This window comes from Eublepharis macularius, chromosome 8 (genome assembly GCF_028583425.1).
Source record: "Eublepharis macularius isolate TG4126 chromosome 8, MPM_Emac_v1.0, whole genome shotgun sequence".
Taxonomy (NCBI): Eukaryota; Metazoa; Chordata; class Lepidosauria; order Squamata; family Eublepharidae; genus Eublepharis; species Eublepharis macularius.
Genome location: NC_072797.1, coordinates 136,775,346 through 136,788,194, shown reverse-complemented (window position 1 = coordinate 136,788,194; position 12,849 = coordinate 136,775,346). Strand labels below are relative to the sequence as shown.

The 12,849-nt window shown below is 48.6% G+C and overlaps 1 protein-coding gene across 1 annotated transcript; it reads left to right on the top strand.

Moving 5' to 3' along the window:
- The first annotated feature begins 6,748 nt into the window (after positions 1-6,748).
- On the top strand, positions 6,749-8,633 carry CCIN (calicin). The gene has a single exon (XM_054987480.1). The coding sequence runs from the start codon at positions 6,858-6,860 to the stop codon at positions 8,631-8,633; it is 1,776 nt and encodes a 591-aa protein (XP_054843455.1). The 5' UTR covers positions 6,749-6,857.
- Positions 8,634-12,849: the final 4,216 nt, after the last annotated feature.

Below are 12,849 nucleotides of genomic sequence, written 5' to 3'. Positions count from 1 at the left end.
CGAGCCTCTTCCGCCATTTCCTCCCTCTAAGCCGTCGACGTGTCCAGTTTGGCCAATCAAAGGGAGGCCGGCTCGAAGCAGCACGGCCAATCAGCGCCTGGCTTGCCACAAAGCGGCTGGCCAGGCGGTGGCGCCCGTGCTCCGAGCTCCGCTCCCAAGCGAGGGAAGTGGGACGTGCGCCCCGCGGAGGCTTTGCGCGGGCCGGGCTTGAGGTGGCGCCCAGGAAGGTTCAGCCTCTCAGCGGCCTCGTTTGCCGCACGCCGCCTCGTTCTAAGCGTTTCCTTTCCTTAGCTGTGGAAACCTACAGTGGCTTATTGTGAAAGAAGAAAGCAGAAACGCCACAAAATCTTTAGGTCTGATTGGATTAGCTCTGAGGCAAAGAGAGAACGGCAACCGGGTGCACTTCTCGGAGGCTTGCCAACCTCCACGGGGGGACCTGGAGATCAGGGTTCCCGCCAACGTGCACTCCTGCACTATGGCGCAGGAATTGTGTCAACTCAGCGCTGGAGGAAGAGCCACAGCAGGCGCCCACAAAGCCTTTCCCCGGCCCCTTGCCAGGATCTGGAAGAAGAGCTGTGGCGGGCACCCGCACGGCCTTTCCCCAGCCCCTTGCCTGGCTGGGGAGGGGGGGAGAGCCGCGGCAGGTGCCTGCACGGCCTTACCCCAGCTCCTCGCCGGGCTTTGGAGCAGGGTTCCCGCCAACATGCACTCCTGCGCTATGGTGCAGGAATTGTCACAACTCAGCACAGAGCTTAGAAGCCCCAGCGCATGGCAGGCGCCGGGCCCTGGAGGAGGAGCCGCAGCAGGTGCCAGCACAGCCTTTCCCCAGCCCCTCACCAGGCTCTGGAAGAAGAGCTATGGCAAGGCACCCACGCAGCCTTTCCCCGGCCCCTCGCCAAGCTCTGGAGGAGGAGCCTTGTGAGGCACCCACATGGCCTTTCCCTGGCCCCTACCCGGCCACAGAGGAGAGAGCCGCGACAGGCGTCCGTGCAGCCTTTCCCCAGCCCCTCACTGGGCTCTGGACTTGGAGATCCTTTTATTTTTCATTTTATTTGTTGGATGACCGATGTCTCCTCAAGAGGGCTCTGGAAGGCTCACATCTTAAAACCACCTCTCCAGGAATTACAACTGATCTCCAGGCTACAAAGATCAGCCTCTCAGGAGAAAATGGCTGGTTGGGGGGTGAACTTTATTGATAGGGTTGCCGGCTCCAGGTTGGGAATTCCTGGAGATTTGGGCAGTGGAGCCTGGAGAGGGTGGGGTTTGGGGAGGGACCTCAGCAGGGTATAATGCCATCGAGTCCACCCGCTAAAGCAGCCATTTTTAGGGTTGCCAGCCTCCAGCTTTCCTGGAATTGCAACTGAACTCCAGGCTGTAGAGACCACTTCCCCTGGAAGTTTATACCCTAATGAGGACCCTCCTCTCCTCAAACCCCCACCCTCTCCAGACTCCCCTGTCCAAATTTCCAGGAATTTCCCAACCTGGAGCTGGCAACCCTACATTTTCTCCAGGGGGACTGGTTTCTGTAGACTGGAGAGTAGTTGTGATTCCGGGAGATCTCCAGCCTCTATCTGGAGGCTGGCAACCCTATGGCACAATACCCGGCTGAGATCCCTCCCTAAGCCTATTTCTCCCGAGGCTCCACTTCCAGATCTCCGTGGATTTCCTAACCAGAGCTGGCAGTCCTACAATACATAAAGAAACATGTGGAACATGAATACAATGGAACTTGAGCAAGGCTTTCGTACCCCTTTTTCAAAGGCAGTGACAACATCCAAAGAGGAAGGCTCTAGTCCATGAACGCTTTTACTGGATTGGCCATTATAGGCTCAGGGAAAAGTCCCAGTCAGTCAGTGGCCAGGAAGGGGGGCAGATTTGCCTACACCTGAGTCACACACACACACACACACACACACACCCCAGTTGCTGTGAGCAGGGCAAGAGAGCCAACCTGGTAGAGTACAAGCAACAGCTAGGTAGAGAAAGGTTGCCAGTGCTTCCCTGCCCATCCCTGTGGGGCACCCCCCCCCTGACCCCAGCCTGGGCAAATTTTATAGTGGCTGCAGCCAGGCCTAGCCCAGGTAACTTTCTGGTTGCTATTATACTGGTATGTTGATTTATGCATTATGGGGAGATCGAGGGAAGGCAAATGGCTGCTGTGTGGCCAGGTCTGTGAAAATCCCCACTTTCCTGCCCCCGTAGTACAAAAGTAGGTCTGGAAAAGATTGTAGAAAAAACAAACAGGAATACCATGGAGGTGCAGAAGATAATCAGTGTGGAAAAGCCACAGGTTTTCAAGTTGCATGAATGGCTGCTTAGGCCAGAAAACAGCATGCACACTTTGTGAACCGCTTATATACCGCTCTCCTAGACAGATTAGTGCCTCACCCAGAGCGGTGAATAAGTGAGTGTTATTAGCCCCACAATACAACTGGAGAGCTGGGGCTGAGAGGAGTGGCCACCTACTAAAAGCATCAGTTAATCAAATTTTCTGCGGCATTAGGCAGTCCTATACCTGAGAGTAAACCCTATTAAACACAGTAGGGCTATCTTCTGAGCAGACATGCCTCAGATTGGGCTATAGGAGACACCCAGTAATTTGTAAGGCAAAGAGCAAGGAAAAACATAAATGGTTTGAGTAAGGCCTTGCACCAAAGTCCATATAAGTCCAAGGGTAATGTTACCTAGCGGTTAAAGCTCAATCTCTCTCTAGCTGAATCATCCTTTTAATGATTCATCTTATACAGAAATCTCTGTATATCCTCACATTTTGGGATGGAGAAGCAAAGCTTGCAGATTCTTAGTTTATCTATGTGCAAAAGAGAAGGGAAAATATTTAAACCTTTTAGTCTCTTTTTAAAAACCTTTTGTTGTGTTTTAAAACAAAAGCCAAACACTTCCTATTCCTCTTCATCAAAGTAACTCTCCTAGTTCCTGCCCAGGTAGTCCACCCTACTTTCAGCTAATTTGTAGTTGTGACAAGCTTCCATTAAATGTTAGATACTCAGCTACATACTACATTTATAACCCAAATCAAAGGTGCAATAAGCATTTGGACAAGTGCGATGCTAGAAGGGGAAATTATTTCAAACATGTGAGAACCTCTCTCATGTGACTGTTTGTCTGTTACTATGTACATTTTGTTACCTCTGTATTTTCAACATTTATTCAATAAATTTTTTTTAAAAAAACCTCCTGCATATCAAACTATTAAAGGGATAAGTAGAAGGACCAATTTAAAACCTGGCAACCAGAGAGTGATGAAAAATGCCTTCACTAGCTAACTGGCTGTATGGCAAACTCTGGAAGAAAGCATAGCAGCAGAACCTGCAACCTGGACCACCCAGGGCTTTTTTTCTGGGAAAAGGGGTGGTGGAACTCAGTGGCATAGCATGGGTTGCCAGGCCCTGGGGCAACTCTCAGCAGGAAGTAGCACCACGTGTGTGCATGTGAAGCGTGTGCACATATGCACTCCCGAGACCATGTGATGACTTCACTTCCAACCGGGGGGGGGGGAAGCGTTCAAGGAAGCAGCGGTAGAGGAAGCCCCTCCCCGGCAAGCTGGGGTGCAGAGCCCACTCCTGTTTTGCCACCACTGAGGCTCAGCATGCTGCGAAAAAGCCGGGCGCCTTGGGCTGTGTGAAGGGAGAAAACGGGATCAGGGCAGGGCCACCAGACACATGATTACTATCAAGAGGTGCCGGAACTGCGTTCCACCCTGTTCTGGCTGAAAAAAAGCTCTTTGGCAGCTGCTGCTGCCTGTCAGGAGCTTCTCCCTGCCCTCTAGGGCTGCTCTCCGCCCCTACCTCACCCTTACTGGCTCATAGAATCATAGAGTTGGAAGGGGCCATACAGACCATCTAGTCCAACCCCCTGCCCAATGCAGGATCATCCTAAAGCATCTCTGACAAGTATTCATCCAGCCTCTTCTTGAAAACTGCCAGTGAGGGGGAGCTCACCACCTCCCTAGGCAGCTGATTCCACTTTTGAACTACTCTGTGAAAAAGTTTTTCCTAATATCTAGCCGGTGCCTTTGTGCATGTAATTTAAGCCCATTGCTTTGGGTCCTACCCTCTGCTGCCAACTGGAACAGCTCCTTGCCCTCCTCCAAATGACAGCCTTTCAAATATTTAAAGAGAGCAATCATGTCCCCCCTCAACCTCCAAACTAAACATTCCCAAGGCCTTTCCTCATAGGGCTTAGTCTACAGACCCCTGATCATCCTCGTCGCTCTCCTCTGCACCCTCTCGATTTTGTCCACATCCTTTTTGAAGTGAGGCCTCCAGAACTGCACACAATACTCCAGGTGTGGCCTGACCAAGGCAGTATAGAGAGGGGCTATGACCTCCTGCGATTTCGATACTATGGCCCCTTTGATACAACCCAAGACGGAGTTTGCCCTTTTTGCCACTGCATCACACTGACTGCTCATATTCAGTTTACAGTCCACTCTTACCACAAGATCCCTTTCACATAAACTACTGCCCAGAAGTGTATCCCCCATCCAGTATTTGTGCTTCCCATTTTTGTGGTCCAGATGTAATACTGTGCACTTGTCTTTGTTGAATTGCATCCTATTCACAGCTGCCCACTTCTCCAGAGTATTCAGGTCTTGTTGAATTTTAATTCTATCTTCTTGGGTGTTTGCTACTCCTCCCAATTTGGTATCATCAGCAAATTTAATGAGCAGCCCTTCCACTCCTTCATCCAGATCATGGATAAAAATATTGAAAAGTACTGGGCCCAAAACCAAGCCCTGCGGCACCCCACTGGACACCTCCCTCCAGTCTAATGAAACGCCGTTGACCACCACTCTTTGAGTGCGGTCCTCTAACCAGTTCCCTATCCACTTAACTGTCCTATAGTCCACTCCACAGTCTTCCAGTTTGCCCATCAGAATGTCATGGGGGACTTTATTAAAAGCTTTACTGAAATCCAGATAAATCACGTCAACAGAGTTCCCCCGATCCAGTAAGCTGGTCACTCGATCGAAGAAGGAAACCAGGTTGGTCTGGCAAGATCTGTTAGGAACAAAACCATGCTGACTTCCCCGGATCACTGAGTGGTCCTTCAGATGCTTACAGATTGATCCCTTTAAAATCTGTTCTAATATCTTCCCAGCAACAGAAGTCAGACTTACTGGCCTGTAGTTTCCCGGGTCATCCTTCTTCCCTTTCTTAAAGATTGGGATAACATTCGCTCTTCTCCAATCTTGTGGTACATCCCCAGTCTTCCAGGAGGCCTTGAAGATGATGGACAGGAGTTCTGCAAGTTCTCTAGAAAGTTCTTAGAGCACTCTTGGCTGCACCCCATCCGGCCCAGGGGATTTGTATTCATCCAGTGCAGCCAGATGCCTCTCCACTACCTCTCTGTCAATGTCAATTAGCCAGTCAGGTGTCCTGCCACATTTTCTACTATCTCTAGATGTGCCTGAGTTCTTCAGGGAGAAAACAGAGGCAAAAAAGTCATTAAGCCTGTCTGCTTTTTCTCTGTCCTGCATCAGAGTTTCTCCTTCCACTCCCAACAGCAGTCCAATTGCCTCTTTTACCTTGCGTTTGCGTCTCACATATCTATAGAAGTTTTTCTTGTTGTAGCGAGCCCTCCTGGCCAGACCCAGCTCGTACTGAGCTTTGGCCTCTCTGATGGCTGATCTGCAGTACCTAGTAACCCTCATATACTCCTCTTTAGAGGTCTGTCCTTCTCTCCATTTCCTGAACATTTCCTTTTTAGCTTATTCTGGAGCTCTCTGTACATCCACATCGGTTTCTTGGAGCCCTTACCATGTTACCTCCTCCACTTTTGATCCTGGCCGGGTGAAGGGGGGGGGGGGTCGACATTGTCTCCTGCTCTGCACCTGATTCTGTCCAGGAGAAAAGGGGAGGGCATTGCTCCCTGCTCCATGTCTGATCCCAACGGGGTGGGAGGGGGGCATTTCCGCCTGCTCTGCTCTGCTCCTGATCCCAGCCAGGTGAAGAGGGGTGGGACATTGCCTCCTGCTCTGTGCCTGATCCCAGCTGGGTGAAGGGGGGTGGGCATTGCCCCCTGCTTTGTGCCTGATTTTGTCAGGGTAAAAGGGGCAGGCATTGCTGCCTGCTGCACATTGATCATGACTGGGTGAAAGGGCGGCGGGCATTGCCACTTGCTCCACTCCTGATCCTGGCTGGGTTAATGGGGGGAGCGGGCATTACCTCCTGCTCCGCGTCTGATCCAGCTGGGTGTTGGTGGGGGGCGGGCATTGGCACCTGCTCCACTCCTGATCCCAGCTTAGTGAAGGTGGGGAGTGGGTATTGCCACCTGCTCCACGCCTGATGCCTGCTGGATGAAGGCGGGGGGGGGGGGGGAGCGTATTGCCATATGCTCTGGTGCTTATCCCAGCTGGGTGAAGGGGGTGGGCATTGCTACCTGATCCATTCCTGATCCCAGCTGGGTGAAGGCGGGGTGGGGGAGATTGTTGCTTGTTCTGCACCTAATTCCAGCCTGGACTTCTCACGGGGGCGCACTCTCAGAGGGACGGGCTGCCTCTTCTGGGCTTCCCTCCACTGCAGCGCCCTCTGGAGGCGCACCAGGGTAGGAAGTGAGTTGTTTGGAACACAGCCTTTTATATGGAAGGATAATCCTTACCTCCAGTCAATGCTTCTTTCTTTTTGCACCATGTCAAGCTATGGCATGACTCCCGCAACAGGAGGAAGAATTTGAAAAGACTCTTTTAAAATGCATGTCACTAGTGATTGTGACCTGGCAGCTATATATGATGACCTCACTCCTATGTAGCCAGAGTGAAGTCTTCAACAACTGAGCAAAAAGTCCTCTATGCTGATTTCATCTTCCTTAATTCCAGACCAGTCTCGGCCACGAAAATGAGGATGCAGTTCACAGAAAAGAACCATAACAGCTTCATGATGCAGGCCCTGAACAAACAAAGAAAGAACAAGGAGTTCTGTGACGTGGCCCTCAGCGTGGACCAGAATGTCTTCTATGCCCACCTCAACGTCTTAGCAGCCCTATCCCCCCATATAAGGAACCTAATAGCTAGCAATGACATGAAGACTGATGATGAACTCTTTATTATCATCGATGCCAAGTTCTTGAGCTCTGCCTTGGTGGAACAGCTGCTGGACTATTTCTACACTGGGAAAATCCTCATTTCTGAGAAGAACGTTGAAGAGTTGCTGAAAGGAGCCAAGTATTTCAGTTCCCAGACTCTCAAAAGCCACTGCTCTGACTACCTCCTCAGGTCCCTCAGGAAGGACAACAGCCTATACTACATGTTCCTGGCTACCACGTACGAGTTGAAAGAGGTGGGGAATTCTGCCTACGACAGTGTGCGAGACAACTTCCACTTCTGGGCCAGCCCAGAGGGCCTTGAGGACCTGAAATATTGCCCTCCTCAAGTCTTTGGAAGGCTCCTGAGGGATGAAAATCTTCACGTTCAAAACGAGGATCAGGCCTTCCTGGCTCTCCTTCAGTGGGTGAAACACAAAACACCTGACAGGGAGAAGAATTTTAAGAAGTATTTTGCCTACATACATTTAACCGCTGTCTCCAGCAAGGTCCTGCTTTCTGCTTGCCGAGAAGTGCTGCTCCTTCAAGATCACTCCGGCCCCCTGTCCCGGATAGAGAGCATTTTGAGCGAACGTAAACATGGAAATCCTCAAAGCTTGATGCTCTACCAAAGGAAAGGGGCATTGGTGGACTCCATAGTGGTTTTAGGTGGACAAAAAGAGCAGGGTAAGTTCAACAACGGTGTTTTTGCTTACATTATTGAAGAGAACATCTGGCTGAAGCTCACAGAGATGCCATACAAAGCAGCTGCCCTCAGCGCAACATCATTAGGGAAATATATTTATGTCTCTGGAGGAACCACAGAACAGATCTCTGGCTTGAAGTCAGCCTGGAAGTATGATATGGATACCAACTCCTGGATCAAACTTCCAGATCTGCCCATTGGTCTAGTTTTTCACACCATGGTGACATGTGGAGGAGCAGTATATTCTGTAGGGGGAAGCACGGCACCAAGGAAATACATTTCGAGCATCTTCAAGTATGACGAAGGGAAAGAGAAGTGGGTTCTCGCTGGGAAGATGAGCATTCCTATGGATGCAACTACACTGATCACCAGGGAAGACAGGGCTATTTACATCGTGACGGGGAGATGCCTAGTGAATGGTCAGTTCTCTCGAGTAGGTGTGGTGGATTGCTTTGATGTCCAAACCAGGAACGTAGTCCAATATATCACATTCCCCATTCAGTTCAATCACAAGCCCCTGCTGTCCTTTTCCCAGGAGAACATCTTGAGCATCCAGAGCCACAAAGAGAGTTTGGATATAAACCTGCAGAAAATCAAAATCATCAAGTCCACAAACCTTGTGCCACTCCTGCCGAACAACTATAGCTTGGATCTGTCGCATGCAGTGTGCTCTGTGGGAAAGAACAAGGTTTTTGTGTGCGGTGGCCTCATCTGTTCCGGCAACAAACGTCCCGAAGAGTACTGCATCAATCGACAAGCATACATGTTAGATCAAAGCTTCCGAGAATGGAAGCTGCTTGCTGAGCCACCGGAAGCTCTGGATTGTCCTGCCTGTTGTACAGCCAAGTTGCCTTGCAAGATTCTCCAAAAAACTGTAGTCAATTAATTAGGGAAGACATTAAAAACAAACAGAATTTCTAGCAATAAAGAATGACTGGATTGAATTCACAGGTAAACAAAACATTGCATTTCTAGGCCTTCTAATGTACTTAGGATGGGACACCCACCTGTGAGAACAACTTGAACAAGGTGCAAAGAGGTCAACAAATATTTCAACGATTAGCACATTAAATTATGTAAACTCCCACTTCTTTCAAAATTGAAGACGAAGAGCCAAATACCAGCTTATTCTGAGGCTTGGTGAGGGCAGCAGGCCAGGCAGAATACCATTACTGTAACTTCTCCTTGATACCCGGGTTTGCAGCCTGGTATAGAAAAACACATTCAGCCACTGAATACCGCAGCAATAACTGTCGCACTCTCTGACAAGAACGTATTTCAATTTGTGTGTCTTTCAAAGTTCGCAGCTGGACTCAGCTTCCTTTGTTGCATGTTTTAGGTGTAGGGGAGTGTGAAGAATCCTGAGTTTTTGCCAGGCATGGGAATGGCTAGTTACAGCACTGCTTTGATTCAGTAATAGCAAGGCTTTGTGCTCTGTTTGCAACCAGGCCTCCTTGCCTAAGTTCATTAAATACCATTTCATGGAGGAACAGTCCACTGATACATACAAAGCTTTTCTCCTTTAGTAAAAGAAAAATTGCTTGAGATAAGTAGCTCTGAACTCCCAAAAGGCATTCATCTTGAACACATTTTTTCCTAATTGATTAGCTAACAGTGCAATCTTAAGCACTGTTACACCCTTCTCAGCCCCGTGACATTAATGGGCTTAGAAAGGTGTTAAGGATTGCACTGGGGTGCAAATCATTGCATCACATCCCCTTTGCTCTTGCTGAGTAACCCCAACAGCTAAAGCCTCACACTTGTAAGGATGCCAAGTAACTCTCAGAGCCAAGCTACAAGTGACGAATTACACTTGCCTGGCAAGAGAACAGACTCACGTGTATTCCTTGATCACTATGTGATCAAGTGGAGGGCAAGTGGAGGGCAAGTGAACAGGGAGGAACACACGCGAGTCTGTTCACTGGCCAGGCATGTGTCATTCCTCACTTGTAGCTTGGCTCTCAGACTTCACTGCAAGCAGCAAAAGCACTTTATTGACAAGCCACCAGTATCATGCACTTATTCCATCTTTGCCAGGGATAACGATTACATACATCAAGTAGAAATAGGTTTCTCAAAGCGCAGGTACCTTCTAAACTCCTCCCCCGTCAGTCTAACGGTTCACCGATTTCAGCGGGAAAGCATCTAAGCAGGGAAATAGCAGGAATGATGTATGGGGTTTCACGGTCATGTACGCGCCCCTTCCCATGCCGAAATACAGAGGCCCCTGGTGCAGTTGGGAGAAGCACAGAGATAACAGGAAGAACAAACACTTCCATGCGTAGTTTCACATCGTGGGTAACGTCTGCAGCTCTAGCAAGGAACAGCCTCAGAAGAAACCATAATACAAGCATTAGGCTGCCAGCACATTAGCAAGGTGTGGCTGAGTATGACAGGCAAGGCTTTTTTTCAGCTGGAACGTGGGGGAATGGAGTTCCGGAACCTCTTGAAAATGGTCACATGGCCGGTGGCCCCGCCCCCTGATCTCCAGACAGAGGGGAGTTGAGATTGCCTTCCGCGCTGCTCGGCTGCTCACAACTGGCTGCTCACTATATGAAGCAGGATGCTGTAGCAAGCTGAACACTGGTTTGATCCAGCAGGGCTCCTATTATGCCTCCAAACAGTGATGCTCCAATTATTTAATTAATTGTCTTATGGCCCGCTTTTCTTGCTGGCAAGTTACAAAACATAAAAAACAATTCAATCAGACAGCATAATGTAACTTCTCTTTTCATGGGTTCTATGGGGCTTAGGAAGCAACATTCACACAATTTTAAGCAATAACTTTTCTTTTAAACTTTTTAACAATAAAATACAACTTTAAAAAAAATTAACTCTTAAGTGCAACCATACAAAAAACTCCAAATTAACAATGTCCTTGAAAAGGCAAACAGTTCCACATCCAAGAAGTGATGAGTCCTCTTTCATCCATTCGAAGCAACTGTACCCCAGGCTTCGGTCTTCTTGTTGGGGAATTATAGCCCTGCAAAAATAATACAATCCCAGTAACACCAACCAAACACAAGACACAAACACCACTTTTAATCATATTTTACATACAACATTTGATTACCTTATTCAAGGTGATAAGAGCTTATAATTTATTAAGCTCCCCAGCAAACAGCCTCCTCCTCAGCAGCCTGCCTCTAGCTTCTGACCCCACCCCACTGGGCTAAACCAATTAACCTCACAGGGGTTCCAATAAGACATCCAATAAAAATGCAATAGGTCTAGGATCACACAGTTAAGGAGGAGAATGCTTAAGGCATCACATACTGGGATGCAGAACTGGATTACAAAGGCACAAGTCAATGCAGTAAAAGCAAGGTGATACATACAATACACTTTGCTGTTGATTAACCTATTCCATTATAAAGGTGTCGTTCTTAACCGTTCCATTTGATTACATTTCGAATTCCTTTATAAAAATCCCCTCCACAACATGTCTCTTAACGCACATTCTGCAAAATGATAGAAGTGTGGCGGGGCCTCCCTGATTTCCTCTGGCAGCCCATCCCACAAAGTGGGAGCTACAATAGCCACGGAAGAACATAAGAACATCAAGGTTCATAAAACATATTAAATAAAGTTTTATTTTCAACTGTGGAATTAGACGTATTTTCAAAGCGGCAGCTTGCTCGAAAGGTACCTGAACATGCTCTATGCTGAACCAACGTGGTGTAGTGATTACAGTAGTGTCAGACTGGGATCTGGGTTTGAATTCCCACTCTGTCGTGAAAGCTCACTGGGTAACCTTGGGCCAGTTTTGCTCTCTCAGCTTAGCCTATCTCATAGCGTGGTTGTTGTGAGGATAATAATGGAGGCAGGGCTTTTTTTCTGGGAAAAGAGGTGGTGGAACTCAGTGGGTTGCCCTCAGAGAAAATGGTCACATGGCTGGTGGCCCCGCCCCCTGATCTCCAGACAGAGGGGAGTTTAGATTGCCCTCCGCGCCGCTGAACAGCACGGAGGGCAATCTCAACTCCCCTCTGTCTGGAGATCAGGGGGCGGGGCCACCAGCCATGTGACCATTTTCAAGAGGTTCCGGAACTCCGTTCCCCAGCGTTCCAGCTGAAAAAAAGCCCTGGAAGGAGGGAAGAACAATGTGGAGCTTCCTGTCAGGTCTCGTTTGTGGAGAGTGAAGAGTGGAGAACTGGCTCAGTCGTGCAATCTCTTCTCAATGTGGTTTATCAGCAAAAGGAGTTGCAGACCCACGGGTGACCCGGCTATTGTAGCAAAGGTTCGGAAATAAAACTGATTAAGTTCTGCTTAGGGTTACACAACCACTTCCAGAGAAACATGGCAGGGGCTGAGCCACTACCTTCCTTTAGAAGGAAAAGGAAATGAGACACAGGAAACCTTCTCACTGAAGGCAGCTGCAGGAAAGCCCTTCCTTATTTGGATGAACCCGTAATGCAAGTCTCTTAGGTAAGGTTGCCAACTCTAGGTTGGGAAATTCCTGGAGCTGTAGGGATGAAGCCTAGGTAGGAGGAAGCTTGGGTAAGGGAGGTCAGTCAACAGGGTATAATGCCTTAGAGTTCATCCTCCAAAGCAGCCATTTTCTCCAGGGGAACTGATCTCTGTAGTCTGGGGGGGTGGGGGGAAGAGAATCTCCAGGCCCCACCTCTGGCTTCCTCTGCAGAGTCTTCCTTGTACTGACCCTGCTTAGCTTCCAAGATCGGACAAGATCAGGCTATGCCATACTATACTATTCCCTTCCCCAAAGCACATTACAACATTATTTTTAAAATTCAATATTCATTTATTATTGCAATATTCATTTATACTCCCAATATATTAGCTTCCTGACCGTTTGCTGGCTCTGGAATTCCATTTTCTGGCTGGCTTGTTTTAGCTCTTCCTCTCCAGGATCAGAGATCTACAACATCTTGGGAATTAAAGAAAAGAGGCATAACTGGATAACTATAGTCTTATAGGTGTGGCTGGATTCTTGCTCTTTTCTACCGCCTTGAACTTCTGTGGTGCAAGGCCTTACTCAAATCTCCAACGTCATTCATGTTTTTTCTTGCTCTTTGCCTTACAAATTACTGGGTATCTCCTGCAGCCCAATCTGAGGCATGTCTGCTCAGAAGACCACCCCACCA